The following is a 21,307-nucleotide window of genomic DNA, read 5'->3' as shown; positions in this document are numbered from 1 at the left end:
CTCACTGATGTCTTTCATATGACCACACATCTGCTGTGTTCTTTTTTTTCCCTGATACTAAGGTTTGAACTCAGAGCCTCACATTTGCTTTGTTGTTGTTCTACCCCTTGAGCCATGCCTCTAGTCCAGCTTTTTGGAGATGAAGTTTCCCTGACCTTTCTGCTCAAATTGGCTTTGAACCATGATGTTCCAGATTTCAGGCTTCTGAGTCCTCTCTTTCTCTCTCTCTCTCTCCCTCTCTCTCTCTCTCTCTCTCTCTCTCTCTCTCTCTCTCTCTCTCTCTCTCTCTCTCTCTCTCTCTCTCCTCTCTTTCCTTCTGTCTGTCTGTCTCTGATGCCAGTATTGAACTCAGGAACTACGCACTGTCCTTGAGCTTTTGCTTAAGACTAGTGTTCTATAACAAGTGACAGCTCCGCTTCTGACTTTTTGCTTGTTAATTGAATAAGAGTCTTACAGGATTTTCTGCCCAGACTGACATCAAACCACAATCCTTAGATCTCAGCCTCCTGAATAACTAGGATTATGAGCCATGAGCTATTTGTGCTGGCTGGATTTTTTTTTTTTTGCCAGTCCTGGAGCTTGGAATCAGGGCCTGAGCACTGTCCTTGGGCTTTCCTCAAGGCTAGAGCTCTACCACTTGAGCCATAGCACCATTTCTGGCTTTTTCTGTGTATGTGGTACTGAGGATTTGAACCCAGGGATTCATGCATGCTAGACAAGTATTCCACCACTAGGCCATACTCCCGGCCCTGCTGGCTGGATTTTAAGTTCTTTAAAATTTTTTTTTTACTGTTATCATAAAAGTGATATACAGAGTGTTTATAGTTACATAAATCAGGTAATAAGTATATTTCTTCTTGGATAATGTCTTCCCTTCCTTTGCTCTCTTCCAGGATTTTAAGTTCTTAAAGTGATGCCAGGCGTGGTGGCTCAAGCACCTGTAATCCTAGCTACTTGGGAGGCTGAGATCTGAGGATCGTGGTTCAAAGCCAGCTCGAGCACTAATGTTCCTGAGATTCTTCTCTCCAGCGAATCGCTAGAAAAGGGGAAGTGGTGGTGTGGCTTCAGCAGTAGGGCCGTAGCTTCAAGCTGAAGAGCTTCGGGACAGCACCCAGACCTAGAGTTCAAGCCCATGCCCCACCAAAAAAAATTTAAAAAAGTGCACAGACCTAATAGTCTTGTTTCTTTTCTTTCTTTCTTTCTTTCTTTCTTTCTTTTTTTTTTTTTTTACCAGTCTTTGGCTTGAGCTTAGGGCCTGAGCCCTGTCCTTGGATTTTCTCAAGGCTAGAGCTCTACCACTTGAGCCTCAGCACCATTTCCGGCTTTTTTTTTTTTTCTATGTATATGGTACCGAGGAATCAAACCCGAATCTTCATGTATGCTAGGCCAGCACTCTACCACTAGGCCAAACTCTCGGCCCTAGTCTTGTTTCCTTCCTACCATGTAGTATAGATTATAAATAGATGACCCCCAAATGGCAATTGACCTTTCCTCTCGATGTTCCAGGTCTCTCTCCGTGTCTTAAAATTGTCACCTGGTTGAGAAATTTCGTTTATAAATAAGCAGTTTCTGTTTCAGGTTTGGTTTGCCTAACATTCACACCCCACCCAAGCTTCCAACTTAGCAATGTGGATCAGGCGTTATTCAAATCCTTCGCCACAGTGAGGATGCCCCCTAAGAACCAACACAATCTGCTGTGTCAAGTTCTTCCTTTTGTCTCTACTTCCTAGCTGCTGCAACCACACGGGCTGGGAAAGTTTTGCTGAGAATTTCCTTGTTCTTCCCTGCTGTCTTTACTTTTTTTTTTTATTTTTTTATTTTTTGCCATCCAGCTCCAGATGGCTCAACAGTGCTTCCAAAGCGAGTATTTTGACAACCTGCTGTATACTTGCAAACCCTGTCACCTTCGATGCTCCAAGGCCCCTCCTGCGACGTGTCAGCCATACTGCAATGCAAGTACGTAAGACAGCATCCTTTCTTATTGTTCTGAGGTATATTTACAGATTAAGCAGCAGGGGAGGTGGTGAAGCTTCCCTGAATCAAAAGGGGAAATAAAGGGGTGTGTGTGTGTATGCCTGAGTGCATGAAGTATTTATGTGTATGTGTGTATGTACTCGTGCATGCATACAGTACTAATACGAACATTTAAGGCTTGGGTGCTGTCTCTTAGCTTTGTTCACTCAAGGCTGACACTCCTACTTCCTGCTTTTGGGTGGTTGATTGGAGATAAATTGGCTTTTCTTGCTTGGAGTTATGATCCTCAGCTCTCAGCCTCCTAAGTTTCGAGGATCATAGGTGTGAGCCACTGGCATCCAGTTCAGTGTATTGATTTAAATGTCTGCAGGAACAAGGGATTCAGAATAGAACTCTGCTTGTTTGAGCGCTGCTGGAGATTGAAATTTACCATTATTATTTTGCCAGTCCTGGGGCTTAAATTCAGGGCTTGAGCACTGTCCTGCGACACTTTTTGCTCAAGTCTAGCACTCTGCGACACTTTTTGCTCAAGTCTAGCACTCTGGCACTTGAGCCTCAGTGCCAGTTTTTCTGTGTAAGTGGTACTGAGGAATTGAACCCAAGGCTTCATGCATGCTAGGTGAGCACTCTACCACTAGGCCACACTCGCAGCCCGGGAGACAGAAATTTCTATCAGCTCTTTTTAATGAAGTGGAATTTCAAATTCAGAAATCACCGCTGAATTAGGGGAACTGGATGTCACATCATTTCTACTTGATGTAGATATTATACTAACGGCACATTATCTCTCTGACATTCTTTTAATAAAGGCATGACTGATTCAGCAAAAGACAGCAATGCAGTTCTCTGGACCTGTCTGAGCCTCAGCTTGATAGTTTTCTTGGCAGGTTTCATGTTAATGTTCTTGTTAAAGAAGATGAGCTCAAAACCACTGGAGGAGGAATTCAAAAACACAGGTTGGTCTGATGGTGAAGCTTCAAAATCTATTTCTGAGAGGTGGTAATTGCAAGTTTCAGTTCCCTTTCTTTTTTTAACATTGTCTCTTTTGTTGGGTTATGACACTTTCAAGTGTGTCCGTGGCTCATTGAGAGTAAGCCATCTGTCTCCATGCTACTGTGAATTCCTTCCTGGTTAGATGTCATCTGTGTCTAGCTCTTCTCTTTCTGATTCCTCCACTGAAGCACTGAGTTTCTTGGAAAACACTGTGTGTACTGTATATGTGCATGTGTGTGTGTGTGTTTATGGTGTGTGTATATATGTGATGTGTATGTGTATATACATGCTAGTTCTGAGGTTTGGACTCAGAGCCTGGGCTCTATACCTGAGTAATTTTGCTCAAGGCTAGTGCTGTACCACTTGAGCCTCTGCTCCACTTCTGGCTTTGTGTGTGTGTGTGTGTGTGTGTGTGTGTGTGTGTGTGTGTGTGTGTGTGTGTGTGCCTGTCCTGGGGCTTGAACTCAGGGCCTGGGCACTATCCTTGGACACTTTTTGCTTATGGTTAGTGCTCTGCCACTTGAGCACAGAGCCACTTCTGGTATTTTCTTTGTATGTAGTACCAGGGAATCAAATCAAGGGCATCTTGTATGCTGGGCAAACACTCTACCAGTAGGCAACATTCCCTGCCCCACTTATTAATTCTTTTTTTTGTGCTTAATTAGAGATGAATCTCATTGCCTTTTCTTCCCCAGGCTGGCTTGTGTGTAGCTAGGATTACAAGTGTGATTTGCTAATACCAGACAACATGTTTTGATTATATATATCTGGTGAAATAGTTACTGAAATCAAGCAAATGAACATATTTTTCTATACACACACACAGTTCCCTTTGAGTTTGGTGGTGAGGGTCCTTGAAATCTATGCCTAATTTACAGTAGATCTCCCGATTTCTTCATCCTGTCTCTGCCACACTGCATCCTGCCACCCTTAGCTCTGTTTCCTATCCCCTGCCCCTGAAAACCTTTGTACTGTTTCTACGTGTCCAGCTTCTGTAGATGCTACATTTGAGTGAGATCTGGGTTTTCCTTCCTGGGCCTGGCTGATTTCTAGAATGGCTCTAAGTGAGACTTTTAGGATGTACAATGTTGGGAAACAGAAAACTATTCCTTCTCAGGGGCACCAAGGGAAATTACGGAGGACCCTTTCTTATGGGCTCGTCAAAAATTGATAAAACAACCTGTAAGGAAGCAACTTGATTCCTGGAGTCAACTTGGCTCCACAGGTGATTTGGGGGAAGGGGCACTGTCACTTCACATTTTTTACATAAAGTAAAAACCTCAGTGCCTGAAAAGGCCATGAAGAGGGCAAAGGCATGTTCTAGGACAGGTGGTGGCTTACCAACAGGGGAGTCTTGGCCCCTGCAGGTGACAACTGTGCTGGATGCTAGCCATTTGTTCCCAGGTCCCTTTGATGTGGCTACATTGTGTTGTTCTTTTTAAGAGTCCAGTCTAGATTGCTGTCTGGAGTCTTTTGACTTATATGTATGTACATATGTAAGAATGTCTGTCACTACTGGGGCTCAGGTTTTGGCTCAAGACTAATGCTGTACCATTTGAGTTATACCTTCATTTCCAGCTTTTTTGCTGGAAGTTAATTAGCAGTATCTCAAATTTTTTTTTTTTGTGGGGAAAGGCAGGCTGACGTCATCCTCAGTTTGCAGCTTCCTGAGTAGCTAGGATTACAGGAATGAGCTGTCAGTGCCTGGTGTCTCTTGCTTTTAAGTGCAGTCAACATCAACAAATACTTAACACCGTGCATACCCACACCAGCCAGGAGTCCCCAGGGCAAAGGGTCTGTTAGCCGATGACCCCAGTGTAGGATTCAATCTTTCTCCATCTTGCTATGCTTTGAGCCCTCATGTGTACTGCAGAGACTACCAAGGACCTTGCCGCTCCCACTCCCATCCCCCACCTTGAAGGTCAAGGTTCAGGGTTTTTTTTGTTGTTGTTTTTCGTTTTTTTTGGCCAGTCCTGAGACTTGACTCGGGGCCTGGGTACTGTCCTTGGACACTTTTTTTTCCCAAGGCTGGTGCTCTGTCACTTGAGCCACAGAGTCACTTCCAGATTTTTCTGTATCTGTGGTACTGAGGAATTGAACCTGGGTCTTTGTGCATGCTAGGCAAGCACTCTACCATTAGGCTACACTCCTGGAAGGTTCAGGGTTTTTTTCTTATGTATCATCAGGATCAGTGCTGCTGGATGTGGCTGAGGCCGACCTGAACAGCAAGCCTCGTGATGATGCCATTTTCCCGAGGAGCCTGGGCTACACGGTGGAAGAATGTACTTGTGAAGAATGTACCAGGAGCAAAGCAAAAGCAGACTCTGACCATGGCTTTCCCCTCCCAGCCACAGAGGAAGGTGCAACGGCTCTGGTCACCACGAAGACTGATGGTGACTGCTGGAGTCTGTCATCTACTGCAGGTGTGGCAGTTATGGAGAAACCAGTGTCTGCTATATAAGCAAACTTCATGACCATCAAGCAGGACGCCTCAGTTCCCTTTAGGATGACTGTTATATCAAGTGCCAAGAGAGCTTTTTGTCCTTCAACTGTAGAAGCTATATATATATATATATATATATATATATATATTAGGGGTATTTCTCTGTTGTATTGTCCAGATCTTAACTGTGGAAAGTTCTTTGATTTCATAATTAAATTTTTTTTTTCTGTTGGGAAAACTCTGGTTTATTTTCTGAATGAAAAAGTCTTAAGTATGAATATTTAATATTTTCATTGATCTTTCTTGATGCAGTGCTCAGAATGGTGTTAATATTCTTTATCTCATTTTCATGATTAAATTCTTGACTCTGAAAAAAAAGCAAAGCAAAACAAAACACCAAGGAAACTATCAGGCCCTGAGTTCTCCCATTTCTTTTTTTTTTTTGCCAGTCCTGGACTTGAACTCAGGGCCTGAACACTGTCCTTGGACTTTCTCAAGGCTAGAGCTCTACCACTTGAGCCTCAGCACCATTTCGGGCTTTTTTCTATGTATGTGGGGTACTGAGGAATCGAACCCGGGTCTTCATGCATGCTAGACAAGCACTTTAACCACTAGGCCACACTCCCGGCCCTCACCTCTGGAGACTAAGGGTCTCATAGACTTGTGCCTGGGCTGGCTTTGAACTGTCGTGTTCAAATCTCCGCCTCCTGGGGAGGCAGAAATACAGGCCTGAGCCAGCATCGCCTCGCTTCTGTGGGTTTGGTCCTGGGCTCTGCAGTAGGGGGGCTTGAGCTCAGGCCTTCGCACATGCTAGGCAAAGCGCTCAGGTCCAGCCCTGGGCTTTCCTCGATTGCCGGTGGAAGGAGCACGGAGACGCTCAGCGTGAGCCAGGCCGGCTCGGTGTGCAGGACGCGGCTGTCGCAGGCCTCGTGCGCGTCCTGGCGTACACGTAAGTGTGTAACCGCACGGGGATGAGGAGGGCGCAGGAGGAGCGTGCACCCGCATGCTTTCGGGGCGGGCCGGCCGGCTGGGACGTTTACGTTCCGGGTCAGGGGGCGGGTGCTGGCGGCGTTCACTTCCGGGGCGGGCCCAGCGGGCGGGCAGGCGGGGCGGGGCCGGGCGGGAGCGCTGTCTCTCGGCCTGGGTGCAGCTCGGCGGCGGCAGACGCTGAGGAGGCGGCGGCGGCTGTGGCGGCGACGGCGGCACGGCGCGGGTTTCCACCGCGGCGCGGGCACCACCACGGTGCGGGCACCGGCTCCGGGAGGGACATCATGAGTGGTGAGTGGCGGCCCCGCCGCTGTCATCTGCCCCAGCCGTCCCGGCTCCGGCCGCTGCCCTTGCACACTCGGGGGTGGGTGGGGGGGGTGGGGTCTCCGGGCGCCCGGCCGGTCCGCGGACCCCGGCACCCCCCTCGACCCCTCGCCCCGGGCTCGTCCTCCTCATCCCAGACCCTCCCGGCCGCACCCGCGGTCCGCGCCGGGCCCTGGTCCTGCAGCCGCCCGCCGGCCCCCGCCCGGCCGCGTCCCCGCCGCGCTCAGTCTGCTGACCCCAGGACCTTTGTCAGCTCGGCACGGCTGCAGCCCCCGGTCCCTCGACGCCCGCCTGGCTTCCCCAGCCGCCCGGCCCGAGGGTCCCTGTCACTCCCCGCACCCCGTGCCCCAGTGCGGAGCTGAGCGCCGGCGGCTTCCCTTCCCGCTCGCGCCGCGGGTTTTAGTCGTCCCCGGCCCCTTTCATTTTTTTCCTCCTAGATCTCCTCGGACATCTTTGTGGCCGGTCCTGGAGCCCTGCTCTTCTGGCTCCACGCCGAGGCCACCCGGGACTGGGACTTGTCACTTGACCCTGCCCCGTCCTGCCTGCCGGGAGGTGGGCTTGGCAGCGGAGGCGCGTGCGCAGCCTGTCCTCAGTGCTTCTCAAGTTTAGTCCTTGCCCTCAGCCCTCCCTGCCTCCTGGCCAAGGGTCCTGGGGGTGCTGGGATGCTCAGTCATCCCAGGCTGTTGGATGTGGGGATGGGCGTGACCAGGCAGCCTCCTTGCTGGCCCCGGACTCTGGATCTGGATGCACTTAAGAGCACTCCACCTACCCTTCTGGAGCCTGTTTTGCTCTCCCTATGCAATTGCTTCTTTACAGTCTTCCCTTCCAGCACCCTCGCACCCCAGAGGTCTTCAACCTCTTCCACCTAGCTGGTCTTGGAAGGCAGGGGCAAAGCAAAGGAATATGTTTCTTTGCATTTTTAAACTTTTATATTGTATCTGTGGATCTTTAAAAAAGAAATTATATGCGTTTTGTCTTTAGCTTTGTGTGTGTGTGAATGTATGCATGTTCAAGCACGTGCGTGTGCTGGTACTGGGGCTTGAACTCGGAGCCTAAGTCCTGTCCCTGAATTCTTTGTTTGTTGGTTGGTTTTTGTTGTGGGTCATGGTGATTGATCTCAGGGACTTGGATGCTGCCCCTAAGCTCTTCAGCTCAAGGCTAGGGCTCTACTACTTTGAGCCACAGCACCATTTTCACCATTCCCGGTTTTCTGGGGGTTAATTGGAGATAAGAGTCTTAGGGACTTTTGTGCCAGGGCAGACATTGAACCACGATCCTCAAATCTCACCCTCCTGAGTAGCCAGGGTTATAAGCATGAGCTCCTTCCTGGCCCCTGGCTGTCCCTGAACTTTTTCACCTCAGGGCTAGTGCTATACTACTTGAATCCTAGCACCACTTAGGATCTTTTGGTGGTTAATTGGAGATAAGAAATCTCACAGAGGGGCTAGGAGTTTGGCCTGCTGGTAGAGTGCTTGCCTAGCATGCACGAAGACCTGGGTTTCATTCCTCGGTACCCCACATACATAGTAAAAAAGCTGGAAGTGGTGCTGAGGCTCAAGTGGTAGAGCTCTAGCCTTGAGAAAGTCTAAGGACAGTGCTCAGGCCCTGAGCCCAAGCCCAGGACTGGCAAAAAAAAAAAGAAATCTCACAGAGGGCCAGCATCTGTATTACATATGTAACAGGAACTGTGATAAATTGACATTAAAAGTGAGAAAAAGGGGGCTAGGATTGTTGTTTAGTGGTAGTGTTTGCCTAGCACGCATGAGGTCCTGGGTTCAATTCAACAGTACCACATACACAAACAAAAAAGTCATTAAAAGGAGCTGAGGGTTTTGCCTAGCATGCATGAAGACCCAGGTTTGATTCCTCAGTACCACATACATAGAAAAAAGCTGGAAGTGGTGCTGAGTCTCAAGTGGTAGAGTTCTAGCCTTGAGAAATCTCAAGGACAGAGCTCAGTCCCTGAGCTCAAGCCCAGGACTGGCAAAACAACAACAACAAAACCCCAAAAACAAAAAAAGTCATTAAGCAAGGTACTGATGGCTCATGCGTGTAATCTTAGTTACTCAGGAGGCTGAGATCTGAGGATCCTGGTTCAAAGCCAGCCTGGGCACTAAAGTCCAGTTAACTACCAGGAAACCTGAAGTAGCATGCGGTGTGGCTCAAGTGGTAGAGTGGAGCCCTTGAGCTGAAGAGCTCAGGGGCAACACCTAGGCCCAGAGTTCAAGCCCCATGACCAACAAAAAGGAAACAAAAACAAAAAAAACCCCTCAGACTTTTTTGCTGGACTGGCTTTGAACCATTATCCTCATATCTCAGGTGGTGTGAGCCATACGTACCTGGCTTCATATATTTTGCTATTTAAGATCAAGGTTTGTGGAATTCCTGGTGAAGGGTGTTTCCTGGGAGATAGCATACCTTTTGGTAACAAAGCAATTATTGGTCTTTCATGAAGGTTTCTGGGTCATGGAACATTAGTGACAGCACAACAAAGGTATGGCTAGTGTCTATGAGGTGATACAGTTTGGAATAAATGCTGACACTAGAGTTAAACATTCTGCTGTAATTGATTTTTTTGTCAGTTGCAGGGGCCTGAACTTGGGGCCTGAGCTCTGTCCTTTAGCCTCTCTCTTTGTTCTCAAGGCTAGCGCTCTGCCACTTGAACTTGGCCTGGGTGCTGTCCCTGAGCTCTTTGGCCCAAGGCTACCACCTTATCCTCAAGAAGTTTTTTTTTTTTTTTGCCAGTCCTGGGTTTGAGCTCAGGGCCTGAGCACTGTCCTTGGACTTTCTCAAGGCTAGAGCTCCACCACTTGAGCCTCAGCACCACTTCCGGCTTTTTTCTATGTATGTGGTACCGAGGAATCGAACCCGGGTCTTCATGCATGCTAGGCAAGCACTTTAACCACTAGGCCAAACTCCCTAAGAAGTTTTAAATTTTGATTAAGAAAATAACAAAAACATTAGTGGGCCGGGAGTTTGGCTTAGTGGTAGAGTGCTTGCCTAGCATGCATGAAGACCCAGGTTCCATTCCTGGATACCACATACATAGAAAAAGCCCCATGACCCACATATAGGACATAACTAATAATTCCTTGAGGATATCAACTAGCCATTAATGTTCAATTTTCCATGATTGCCTTGTAATTTAGTTGTATAGTGTATTTTCAAAACTTGAGGCTCTAAAGTTACAGAGTGCTAATTGGCCTTGCACTGCAGTCTCCTATCTCAGCCTCCCCACTAGCTTGATTGCAGATGTAAGTTACCCACCCAGAGCTTATCATTCTTTTTTGTGATCCTCTATTGAATGGATATTGCATGTCTTGTTTATCTGAGCATCAGCTGACTGACTTTTGGATTATTTGGCTCTGAGGAATAATACTGTGAAGGTTCACACATAAGCCTTTGTGTGGGCATCTGTTTTCATTTCTCTTGGCTAACATAGCTAAGAGAGGAATTGCTGGGCTGTGTGGTAACTTTATTTAGACATTTGAGGAATAGTGTCAGACAGTTTTTAAAGTAGCTGCAGCATTTTCCAGCCCCATGGCAGTATGTAGGATTGGAGTTTCTTCTATTTCCAACAGTCCTTGGTAATAGACATTCTAGTGGGTGTGAAGTGACATTTCTTGGTGGTTTTTTAAATTTGCATTTTCCTAATAACTAGTGATACCAAGTGTCATTATTTTTGCCTATTGACCAATTATACATGTTTGGAGAACGTCTGATCAGATTTTTGTCCAGGTTTTAATTGGATTGCTGATCTTTTTATTGTTGAGCTATAATAATTCTATATAATTTCAGGTCCTCTGTTTGGGTATTTATTTATTTATTTATTTTTTGCCAGTTCTGGGCTTGAGCTCAGGGCTTGAGCACTGTCCTTGGACTTTCTCAAGGCTAGGGCTCTACCACTTGAACCTCAGCACCACTTCTGGCTTTTTGCTATGTATGTGGTACCAAGGAATCGAACCCGGGTCTTCATGCATGCTAGGCAAGCACTTTAACCACTAGGCCAAACTCCCGGCCCCTGTTTGGGTATTTATAAAGTTCGTCTCCCATTCTGTGAGTTCTTTCCTTTACTCCCCCTTCTGCTTTAGGGTAGTAGAGATTGAACTGTGGGCCTTGTGCATGTTAAGCAAGCACTTTTTTTTTGTGGGTTGTGGGGCTTGATCTCAGCCTGGGCATTGTCCTTGAGGTCTTCAGCTCATGGCTACCACCGTACCCTTGAGCCAAGTCCCACTTCCCATTTTCTAGAGGTTAATTGGAGATAAGGGTCTCAGGTCCTTTTGTACACTGGCTGGCTTTGAATTTTGATCCTCAGATCTTAGCCTCCTGAGTAGCTAGGATTACAGGTGTGAGCCACCGCGCCAGACTTAGGCAAGCACTTTGGCTTGGCCTGGAACTCAAAATCTTCTATGGCTGAGAGTTTGACCTACTGATAGAGTGCTTGCCTAGCATGCAGGAAGACCAGGATTCGATTCCTTGGTACTACATACATAGAAAAGACTGTAAGTGGTGCTGTGGCTTAAGAGGTAGAGCTCTAGCCTTGAAAAAGCCTAAGGACAGTGCTCAGGCCCTGAGTTCAAGCCTCACTACTAGCAAAAAAAAAAATCTTCTTGCCTCTGCCTCTTTCTTGATGTGATTTTTATAAAATGTTCTTTTTTTTTTGTATAGGTATGTGATCTTGGGGACTCACACTTCCTAAATGAGTATTTATTTTGTTTTATTTTATTGTTGGGGTGATGTATAGAGGGGTTATAATTGCATTCATCGGGTAGTGGGTATATTACTTCTTGAACATTGTTACGCCTTCCCATATTTTTCTCCCATTTTCCCTCCCCCTATACTCTACTTCTTGAGTCACATCTTGAGTCCTTTTTAGACTAGTTATTTTTACTTGGGCTGACTTTGAACCATGATCCTCCTATCTGTGCCTTCTGGGTAGCTGGGATTGCATGCACGTATCATCATGCCTGGCTGCCTTAACATTTTCTTTTTTGCCAGTCGTGGGGCTTGAACTCAGGGCCTGAACACTGTCCTTGGCCTTTCTCAAGGCTAAGGCTCTACCACTTGAGCTGCAGCACCACTTCTGGCTTTTTCTATGTATGTGGTACTGAGGAATCGAACTCAGGTCTTTGTACATGCTAGGCAAGCACTCTACCTCTAGGCCAAACTTCTGCCCCCCACCAAAAAAAAAAAAAGTTTTAACTGAAAGTTCCCTTTTCATTTCTCCCTACTCCCTTGCAATTTTTCATGAGGGAAATAATCCTATATATTTATTCTTTGAGGAGTTTTGCTGATTACCTTTTGGTGTAGCTTTAGTGTTTTTTGTTCCTTGTATATCTTATTGATTGACAGAATCTGCTGATTCTTGAGTTAAAAATGTTTGAGAGGAGTAAAGGTCAGGTGGGTTCAAGACTGAGTACATGGGGCCGGGAGTTTGGCCTAGTGGTTAAAGTGCTTGCCAAGCATGCATGAAGACCCGAGTTCGATTCCTCGGTACCACATACATAGAAAAAAGCCGGAAGTAGTGCTGAGGCTCAAGTGGTAGAGCTCTAGCCTTGAGAAAGTCCAAGGACAGTGCTCAGGCCCTGAGCTCAAGCCCAGGACTGGCAAAAAAAAAAAAAAAAAGACTGAGTACATGAAGTGCAAAATATTCAGGAAGTGGTATGACCTTAGGTAATGCATCCACAAGATAAATGGGTACCATGAGATCAAAAGCCACCAGAGACCCATTAATAGGGGAGTGGGCAAGCCAAGTATGGTATGGTCACATGATAGACAACCACAAAGATGTTAGAAGAGGGTGGATTTGTGTACCTTACTGTGATTGTATCTCAATATTAATGTTCTGTTAAAAGTATCAGAGTGTAGAATCAGACATCAAAGATACAACTTGATGCAAATTAAAGCAAATACACAGATTCACTCATGCCTATATAGGTATATATAGACTATATATGCCTATATAGAGAGACTATATAGAGACTAGGGTGGATGGTTTTCCTAAGGAGGTAGCAGTGCTTGATCACCAGGCTCTTCAAGCTGAGGAATTCTGATTTCCAGATAATGCTCTTCCTTTTACTGGAAAGGCAGAATTAAGAAGGCCAGAAAGTCACTTCTGTTCCGTTGTCAAACTGTCCTGGAAGGTACTAGATACTTCTTTTCCATCAGCCGTTTCTCTCTCCTGAGCTCTTCTCACCTAGAAGTCACTGAAACCCCTGGCTAAAGGTAGAAATTCCCAGACAAATTCCCAGAGCTAGATAGATCAGAGCTTTGAGCCTAGTGGGTAATTCATTTCCCTGATATTTGTGCTTTTTTTTTTTTTTTTTGCCAGTCCTGAGGCTTGAACTCAGGGCCTACGCACTGTCCTTGGGTTTTCTTAAGACTAGTGCTCTACCCCTTGAGCAACAACACCACTTTCCAGCTTTTTCTGTGTATGTGGTAACAAGGAATCAAACCCAGGGCTTCATGTATGCTAGGCAAGCACTCTATCATTAGGCCCTTAACTTTTTTTTTTTTTTTTTTTTTTTTTTTTTTTACTTTTCTGGTCTGTGGAGGGTCCAGTGTTCTCCTTAGCTTTGATTGGGTCCTCTCCAGCAGTGACTTGTACTTGGAATAAAGAATCATCTGAGAGCCGGGCACCAGTGGCTCAGACCTATAATCTATCTACTCAGGGGGCTCAGATCTGAAGATCATGGTTCGAAGACAGTCTGGGCAGGAAAGTCCAGAAGACTCTTATCTCCAGAAAATCAGAAGTGGTGCTAGAATGTTAGCCTTGAGCAAAAATGCTCAAGCTCAGGGACAGCATCCAGGCCTTGAGTTCAAGCCTCATGACTGACCAAAAAAAAAAAAATCAGCTGAAACAAATGGATGTAAAAAGAATTGTGGTCTTCGTTCAAAGCAGAAATGCCACACTGCTAATGCTCCTTTTTCCTGGAGAAAGGGGAAGGGGGAATCCTGGTCTGTGTAAATACCCCATGCCATCTACAGCTAAGGCCTGTTTCTCTGACCACCCCTGCCCCTGTGTTGCTATGCACTGTGCAGCTGACAACAGGAAGTCAGACTCAGCACTCTGAAAGTTTGGAAAGTAGAATCCAACATTTTATTCTACATGACGGCAGTGTGCCAGTAATTACAGGTGAGCACCTGAAATCCTGCCATCATCTTGTCTAAATATAGGTCAGGCTTTCACAGTGGGGGTGCTAGCATCCCAAGGGGGATAGAAGTTGGTTCTCAGGGGAGATAATGATTTGCTCTGATGCAAAAAAAGTGTGGCTGCACATGTACATTAAATCTGTGGAGCTAAATAAAATTGCATGGGGGGATCAGGAGAAAAGCAACTAGGAAGGATCCCGATGAGGAAGACAGGAAGAAACTCTGAGAATCAGGACAGGGCTTGTTAGGAAACTGAGTCAAGAGGGTATTAGAATAAAGAGCGGGGAATAATTTCCACAGATCAGCTCTAATGGAGAGTTGAAGTGGATGCCATGTTTCACCTGAGGAGAGTCAGGAGACAGAGGCATGGCATCATGGCAGCAGGGGCTGCCATCAAGAGGCTTAATTAGGGTAAAGGTTAGGGAGTTGAGGGTTCAAAGAGTTTGGAAAGGTGCAGGTCTGGCAGGTCTAGGAATCTATTGTTTGAGCAAGTCTCCTGCCTTGTTTGCTAGGAGCTCAGGTGCCTCTCACCTGGGGATGGGGTGGGGGAGTGAGCTTTCATATGTAGCTTAAGAGTCTGAGTTGGAGACTTGGGCTGGAGAAGTTCCAGAAAATCCTCAGGAAGAAGGGTAGTCAGTGGGCCTAGCGAAGGGAGCAATATTGAGTTATGAGAACAAAGCGGATTCCCATCAGGGCTGAGGTAGTTTGGTCATCATAGAAGCTTTGTCTTGCCTTTCCTCTGTTGTCTCAGGGCACTGCCTGATCACATTGCCCCATGCCCTCTGTATTGATCATGTTGAGAGCTGCACAATCCACTGTGAATCCTTCCCACTTGGAGCACAGTTTTGGGACTGACTTGGAGATCAAATTTACCTTCCTTACTTCCTCCTTCATTCTTCCTCTCTTTCCTCCTCCCTCCTCCTTCCTTCCTATGAACTTGTGCAAGTTACTCTTCCTTCCTTTGGATTGTGTCATTGGGGTGATTTCCCAGAAGGATTATTGCTTGCCTTCCTTCCCTTCCTCCCTTCCCTCCTTCCTTCTCTTCTCTTCCCTTCCTTTTCTCTCTCCCTCTCCCAAAGCAGTTGTGCTAGTTTAAAACACTAGTAAAGGCAGGGCTCCAGGGGCAGCAGATACTGGCATAAACTCAGCGCTTACCATTCAGCAAATGTCTATTGCATAGCAGTTTGATGTATCCTCTCTCATTAAGGTAAGGGCTGTAGAGGGGCAAATTGAGCCAAGGCTCTTTTCAGTTGAATGTGGCAGGAGCTGATTAAACTGATTAGAGCATCATGGGACTATACAGTGTATTAATGGGAAAGTTTGCTAGGATTTGCTCCTGAGCAGCTGAAAGGCTGAGAAGTGCCTTTTACTGATATGGGAAAGCCAGTCAGGGTGGGATTGGAGCAGTTTGAAGCCCACTGGAGATGATTTCTTGCTATTTCAGGAGTCCCAAAGAGGTCTGGTAAGAGTGTTTCCTCTGCCCACCTGATCAATGCCTTGCTGGAAGCAGGCACCTGCTTCCTCTGTGAAGGGTGCCTTGTTTACTCCTATCCTGTTTCCCCCTCCCTCCCCCCTTTCTCTCTTTCTCTCTCTCTCTTTCTTTTTTTGGGTCAGTAATGGGGCTTGACCTCAGGACCTGGATGCTGTCCATGAGCTTTTTCACTCAAGGATACCTCTTTATCACTTTGGGCCATGTCTCCACACCTGGTTTTAGAGAGAAGAGTCTCACAGCCTTTCCTGCCTCGGCTGGCTTTGAACTGTGATCCAGGTGTGAGCCACCAGCACCTGGTCCCATTTCCTTTATCTTTATGTGGATCTTAGAATCTGGTTTCTTCCTACAAGTTAAAAAAGAAGCTCAAACCAAAATAACATTAAAGACATTTGTGAAAACACAGAGCATATCTATAAATATTCCTCCCTAGCACATCAAATATTTAGATGGTTAGCTATTGTACTTCTGTCTTTGTTCCAAGCTTGCGGATGCAGTCTGCATGATTGCATGGAGTCTGCACTTGAATTGATGTTTCTACCCTCATTATAGCATTTATCCCCATTCCTTCTCTTCTCCACAATTATTTTTAAAAAAAGGAAGCATAACATCCTGCCAAATTCGTGCTACAGTTATTTAGCCTGTCTGCCCTAGTAGCAAAAGATGGCACCTTGCATTTGTGATTTCCTAGGTCTGCATTGGCAGTCTGCAAGGGGCCAAAAGGCCTCCGCTCCAACCAAGTATTCATCTCTGCCATTGTACTGAGGAGAGTAGCCACAGGCAGTGGAAGGGCAGGGCTGCATTCCAATAAAACTTTATTTGCCATGACACAGCAGCTGTGTTTGTGCTTGAGGGATGTACGCTGATCCATCTCCTAGGACACTGCAGTGAAAGGCCTGAGATGCTATGCTCCGACATCACTAGGTTGAGGTGGAAAAAGCTTTGGATGTGGGTATCCTGGATTCAACTCATTGTTGAAAAACTGGGGCAGATTTCTGACTTTTAATTTCCTCACCAGGAAATGGAAGTTGAAGGGAGCAGTGGATATATTAGTGCCTGACTCACTTCTAGTAGATAGGGGGACTAGAGAAGTCACTACCCATTTTCTCTTTCCCATTTTCCTCCTTAGTTTTATTTCCAAGGCACCAGTAAGGTAGCTTTTTTGTTTAGTTTTTTGGTTTTGCTTTTGGCATATGCTGCTGCATTGTTTTTCAGGTATGTCTGTCAGAACACTGTCACCACGCTTGATTTACCATACCTGCGGCACTGGGAATTTCATCTTGAATGTTTCTTGGTTACTTATATAATGGTGGCTCATGGTAGCGAATGGTGTTTCTGTAACTATGAGGGGAGATAGAAAATATTTGCACATTGCCACTTTGGTGTTTTTTCCACAGCAAGGATTGGCAAGCAGGGCTGGTCACCTGTTTTGTAAATAAAATTTTATTGGCACACAGCCACACTTGCTCATTTGCTATTATCTCTGACTATTTTCCTGCTACAGGAGGAGGCTTAAGTAATTGCATGAGAGACTTTGTAAGTAATTGTGTGAGATGGTCTTATGAAAAATGCTCTGGAGAACATTGATGGGGCCCATTATTTACTTATTTACAGATCTGCTGTGGTTAGGTTCTTGTTTGTTTTTGTTTTTGTTTGTCGGTCTGGGCCCGGGCATTGTCCCTGAGCTCTTCAGCTCAAGGCTACTGCCCTACCCCTTGAGTCACAGTGCCACTTCCTAGGTTCTTGATGGCCAGCCCCTCTGATGGCCTCCGTAGCCATCTCTAGGCATGGCTTGCCTCCTTGTGATATGGTGGACATCTAGGTTGGAAGCCATGAGTTTGGGGATAGAACATTGGCTTTGTTACCTCTAGAACAGGTCTTTGGGCAAAGGCCTCTAAACTCCAGTTTCCTGTCTGCCACAGTGAGGCCACCAAGGCCTGCCTTGTAGGTAGGTAAGAAGGGAACATGGATAGCTGAGAATGGCGCATTGGTTTTCATACTGCTGTGAAAAGTGTCTGCAAATGGACATGGGATGCACCATTTTGAGTCTCTCCCGATAAACCCGGAGTACGTGGGACTGCGATGAAGTGCTGTTGGCTGGAGTTGAGTGGCAGTGGAGGCTTGCCTCTACCTCACTGCTTTCTGTCCTCCCTTGTCCACCTATTTATCTCCATTTCCTAGCAGGCCTTGCGGGCTTCTGTAGGGCTTGTATATGCCCCTGAGGGTGCTGGCACCCCTTTCTGTCTCCTGCTTCACTTTGGCTTTCTCACTATTGCTTTTTTTTTTTTGGAATGGTGGCATGATGTGGGGGCTGGGTAGTTATTCAACAAGAAGAATAGCACTGAATAAACTCACTGTTGGACAATAGCTATGCCGGTGACAGTGAGGATCATTCTTCCAGTGGACTCACTGGGTGGGGGTCATGGTCATGGTCAGAGGGTGAAGGTGGAGAGTGATTGTGTCTGATCTACTAGGCAGTAGACAGCTAGGCACCTGTCAAACAGTGAAGTCTGGAAACAGACAGTGCTGTCTCATTTTTAAGCTCCTTTCCTCTTTCACTATTTCTGCTAGAACTGTGGTCTATTCCAAGCCTGCTCATGCACGCATTGTCTGTGGCTGCTTTCACAGTAGTGAATGGAGGGGTTGCAAAGGCAGTCAGTCCTGTGGGCTGCAGAACCTAAAATACTGACCAGGTTTCTCCCAAAATACTTTGCTGATCTCTATTCAAGGTATGCTAAACATGCTAAATCTGCACCTTCATCCCTGAAAATCAGGAACTCAGAGCCCATTACAGATACCTACGTTTGGTGGAAATGCTGGCTTCTGACAGCTTCAAAGAGCACACTGAATGAGCCACATAGTATCACTGTGTGTCCGGTAGTATCAGTAAGTCGCTTACTGTGACTTGCCACTTTTTGGATCATTTAGTTCAGAGTAAATGAGATCTGCACTTAAGGGCAAAGCTAGTGGCCATTGCAGGGCTGGCTTTGAACTGCAATCCTTATATCTGAGCCTCCTGAGTAGCTAGGATTACAGGTGTGAGCCACCACACCCTGCCTTGTTTTCATTATTTTTGAGTCGGATCTTGCAGTTTATGCTAGTCCATCCTGGACTGCACTTGAATTGACATGTCCCATGGAGCTGGGGTAACAGGTGCATACTACCATGTCCAGCTTATTGGTTGGGATGGGATCTTGAAGATTTTTTTGCCTGGGCCAGCTCTGAACTGCACGACCCTCCTGATCTAGTCTTACTGAGTAGCTAAGATTACAAATTTGAGCCACATGCCCAGGTCAAACCATGTTTGTTTTGTTTTGTTTTTTTGCCAGACTTGGGGCTTGAACCCAGGGCCTGAGCACTGTCTTTGGGCTTTCCTCAGGCCTAGAGTTCTACCACTTGAGTCACAGAACCACTTCTGGCTTTTTCTATGTATGTGCCACTGAGGAATCGAACTCAGGTCTTCATGCATGCTAGGCAAGCGCTCTGTCACTAGGCCAAACTCCTGACCCCAAAGCATGTTTTTATTAGGAGATACTTCATTCTCTCATGTTGTTGGGGTTGTACAAGTAGGAGAAGTAATTGATGAGGTGAGGAAACGGGAGAGGGGACTCAGAGCACAGAGGAGGCTGAACTTGGCCTCTCAGAGCCTCAGTGCCCTCATCTGTAAAATGGGATGAGTGAGCTTACTTGGGATTGGAACTTTTCTGATGTTTTGGGCTGACAATTCTTGGTTGGCAGCTGCCTTATGCACCGCAAGCTGTTTAGCTGTGTAGTGTCACATGAATGGGTGACTTCTGAGACAGGGACTTAAAGGGTGCCCTGCAGGTATTCCCTGGGTGTCTGCCCATTTCTGTTTTCATTTCCATGGTTCTTGAACAGAAATTAAGCTTGCTGTGTGTGTGTCTGGTTGTTCCTGTTGGCTGGCACTGCCCTTGAGAAGGCAGAAGTCGAGAGTCAAGAGGCTGGGGTTCAGTCAGTCACTTAAATCTCAGACTGTAGAGGGCTGCAGAGTGAGCACAGACCGGGCAAAGGTCTTTTCCTCCCTTGGCTTCAGTTCTCTTCATCCTTCTTTGTGAAATCAGTCAGCCATTTACTGACTCACTCCAGGGTAGCGGGGTAGTGGGTTAGCATGAGCCCCCTGCTCTTCTTGGGCTACTATAGTGCTGGAAGCTGGATTTTCTGGGCCTGGTGGAGGTGGAGGTGCTTTGTGGCTGGACAAGGTAAAAAAGAGAAGGTGGGTTTCTCTGCCTGTCTCCTTAGAGTCCTTGTGCTTGCAAATGCAGGGCAGGACGGCATGATCTCATGCGGAAAATAAGTGTCCAGAGAAGGGAAGCCATCATCCCTGTCATGTGGCCAGCAGTGGTCTGGCCAGGATGAGAACTCAAGCCTTATGACTTCCCCTTCAGTGTACAGTGGCCTCTCTAGACCTCCTGCCATGGATGAGCGGGCCCATGTAGCCTGTACACTGTTAGACCCCTTCTCATAGGTTCAGATGCCTCTGATGCCCGCTCTGAGCTCACGATGGTCTCCCTAGGGTGGGGCTTGCCTGCCTGCAGACAGATCATAGCCAGTGAGGCGGGCCCAGACCTACGCAGCCTCAGGTTGGGTCTCTACAGAACACAGGCTTTCCACTGCAGAAGCTTTGCAAGGAAAGGCACAGGATGCTGCCAACGAATCTGTAGTAGAGCAGAAGATGGTAGGAAGAGCAAAAGATGGTAGGGAATCCTAAAGGAAGGGTAGGTGCTGTTCAAGTGTGGGTTAGAAACATCGATGGCAGCCTCACCTGGGCGCCTGGGAGACATTTAGTCCCACCCTCCACCTTTGTCTACCTTTCAACTCCATCTCCAGGAGACTTGCACACATGTTAGAGAAGCATGGCATTGATGATTATTAGTTTTCTTGTACATTCGTTCCTGATCTCTTCTCCTTGTGTTTTGCACATAACTTTCTGTTGTTATGAGAGGAAATCGCAGAGGCATTTCTAGGGGCAACAATCTGTTAAGTTTTCAGTTGGCATTGCCCAAGGGCAAAGAGACGTGTTGGGTGTAATACTTGGAAAAAGGAAACAAGCCTGACTTCTCTATTCTGGTATGAGGGAGGGGAGAGTAGAAACAGCCTTCTGTGGTAGGTAGAAAGTGGGGAGGTATCAGGAGATATTGGAGGCTGGGGATAGGTGTGGTCTATACCTACTCGGAGTGACAGTTCAGGAAGGTCTCCTGTCTGGGGCATCGTGTGTAGGCTTTCCTTCATCAAACCCTCTTCTAGAAGAAGCAGTGATGGCAATATTTACAGAATTTTGCTCCATTTGTGTCCTAGAGAGACTGCTAGATCTGGAATAAGGCAGGAACCTTGGTCAGGAGGTCCAATCCAGGCTTTCCATCCCCTAGAATCCAAATTAGGCATGTAGGAACTGTGCAGCATGTGGTGGTCATTGTTCTTGGTTTGACTTGCAGGAAACATTGGAGCCAGTCCCCTGCTGCTTCTCCCCAGTGCTGCACTCATAGAACTGCCCAAGATAGAAGCAGCTTGCCAGCAAGTCAGTGCCTGTGGTGTAGAACAGCTTTGAGTTTGAGTGTCCTTTGAAACAATTGCTCTAGGCTGGTGTGTTTTGATCCACTGCTGATTGGCATCCTCTGGCTCTCATGGGGAGCATCAGTTTGACAATAGTCTGGCCTGATAATTTTGAGATACCCTTGCCCCAGAACTTGTTATTGGAAATTCATTGGTAATGTGTCTCATCTGGGAATGCTTTTGGCTTCAAGTTACAGCCTGATTTGTAGTGCTTTGAGAATCAGGTTGTTTCTAGAATTGGCTAAGCAACTCAGTGATATCTGGGCAGTTGTCTTTGCTCCTCTTGGGCTTTTCAGGATGATGCTCTAACTCCACCCTTGTTTATGAACACGGTCAGAGGATGGAGGAAGAAATAATGACCATCTCTTTTTTTT

At 46.7% G+C, this 21,307-nt stretch overlaps 2 protein-coding genes across 3 annotated transcripts in view; both read left to right on the top strand.

Annotated features, from left to right (window-relative positions):
* Positions 1 to 1,777: 1,777 nt before the first annotated feature.
* Tnfrsf17 (TNF receptor superfamily member 17) lies at positions 1,778 to 5,543 on the top strand. The gene is made up of 3 exons (XM_090324641.1): positions 1,778 to 1,956; positions 2,784 to 2,930; positions 5,154 to 5,543. The coding sequence occupies exons 1-3, from the start codon at positions 1,839 to 1,841 to the stop codon at positions 5,426 to 5,428; spliced, it is 540 nt and encodes a 179-aa protein (XP_090180767.1). The 5' UTR covers positions 1,778 to 1,838; the 3' UTR covers positions 5,429 to 5,543.
* Positions 5,544 to 6,552: 1,009 nt separating this feature from the next.
* Positions 6,553 to 21,307, top strand: part of Snx29 (sorting nexin 29) — a 202,600-nt gene continuing 187,845 nt past the window's right edge. For both annotated transcript variants that reach the window (XM_090324654.1, XM_090324653.1), the window contains exon 1: positions 6,553 to 6,688. In XM_090324654.1, coding sequence (XP_090180780.1) covers positions 6,682 to 6,688 — 7 coding nt within the window. In that variant the 5' untranslated portion in view covers positions 6,553 to 6,681. The remainder of the gene's footprint in view (positions 6,689 to 21,307) is intronic.

Source organism: Megascapheus bottae, chromosome 36, assembly GCF_031878675.1.
Source record: "Megascapheus bottae isolate mThoBot1 chromosome 36, mThoBot2.hap1, whole genome shotgun sequence".
Taxonomy (NCBI): domain Eukaryota; kingdom Metazoa; phylum Chordata; class Mammalia; order Rodentia; family Geomyidae; genus Megascapheus; species Megascapheus bottae.
The sequence above is the reverse complement of the archived record's forward strand: the minus strand, read 5'-3'. Positions and strand labels throughout refer to the sequence as shown.

Bases quoted from the DNA above. Each gene is read 5' to 3' on its own strand.
- Tnfrsf17 (XM_090324641.1), top strand. From the start codon at position 1,839: ATGGCTCAACAGTGCTTCCAAAGCGAGTATTTTGACAACCTGCTGTAT. The intron at 1,957-2,783 runs GTACGTAAGACA...CTTTTAATAAAG, and splicing joins TCAGCCATACTGCAATGCAA to GCATGACTGATTCAGCAAAA. The intron at 2,931-5,153 runs GTTGGTCTGATG...ATGTATCATCAG, and splicing joins GGAGGAATTCAAAAACACAG to GATCAGTGCTGCTGGATGTG.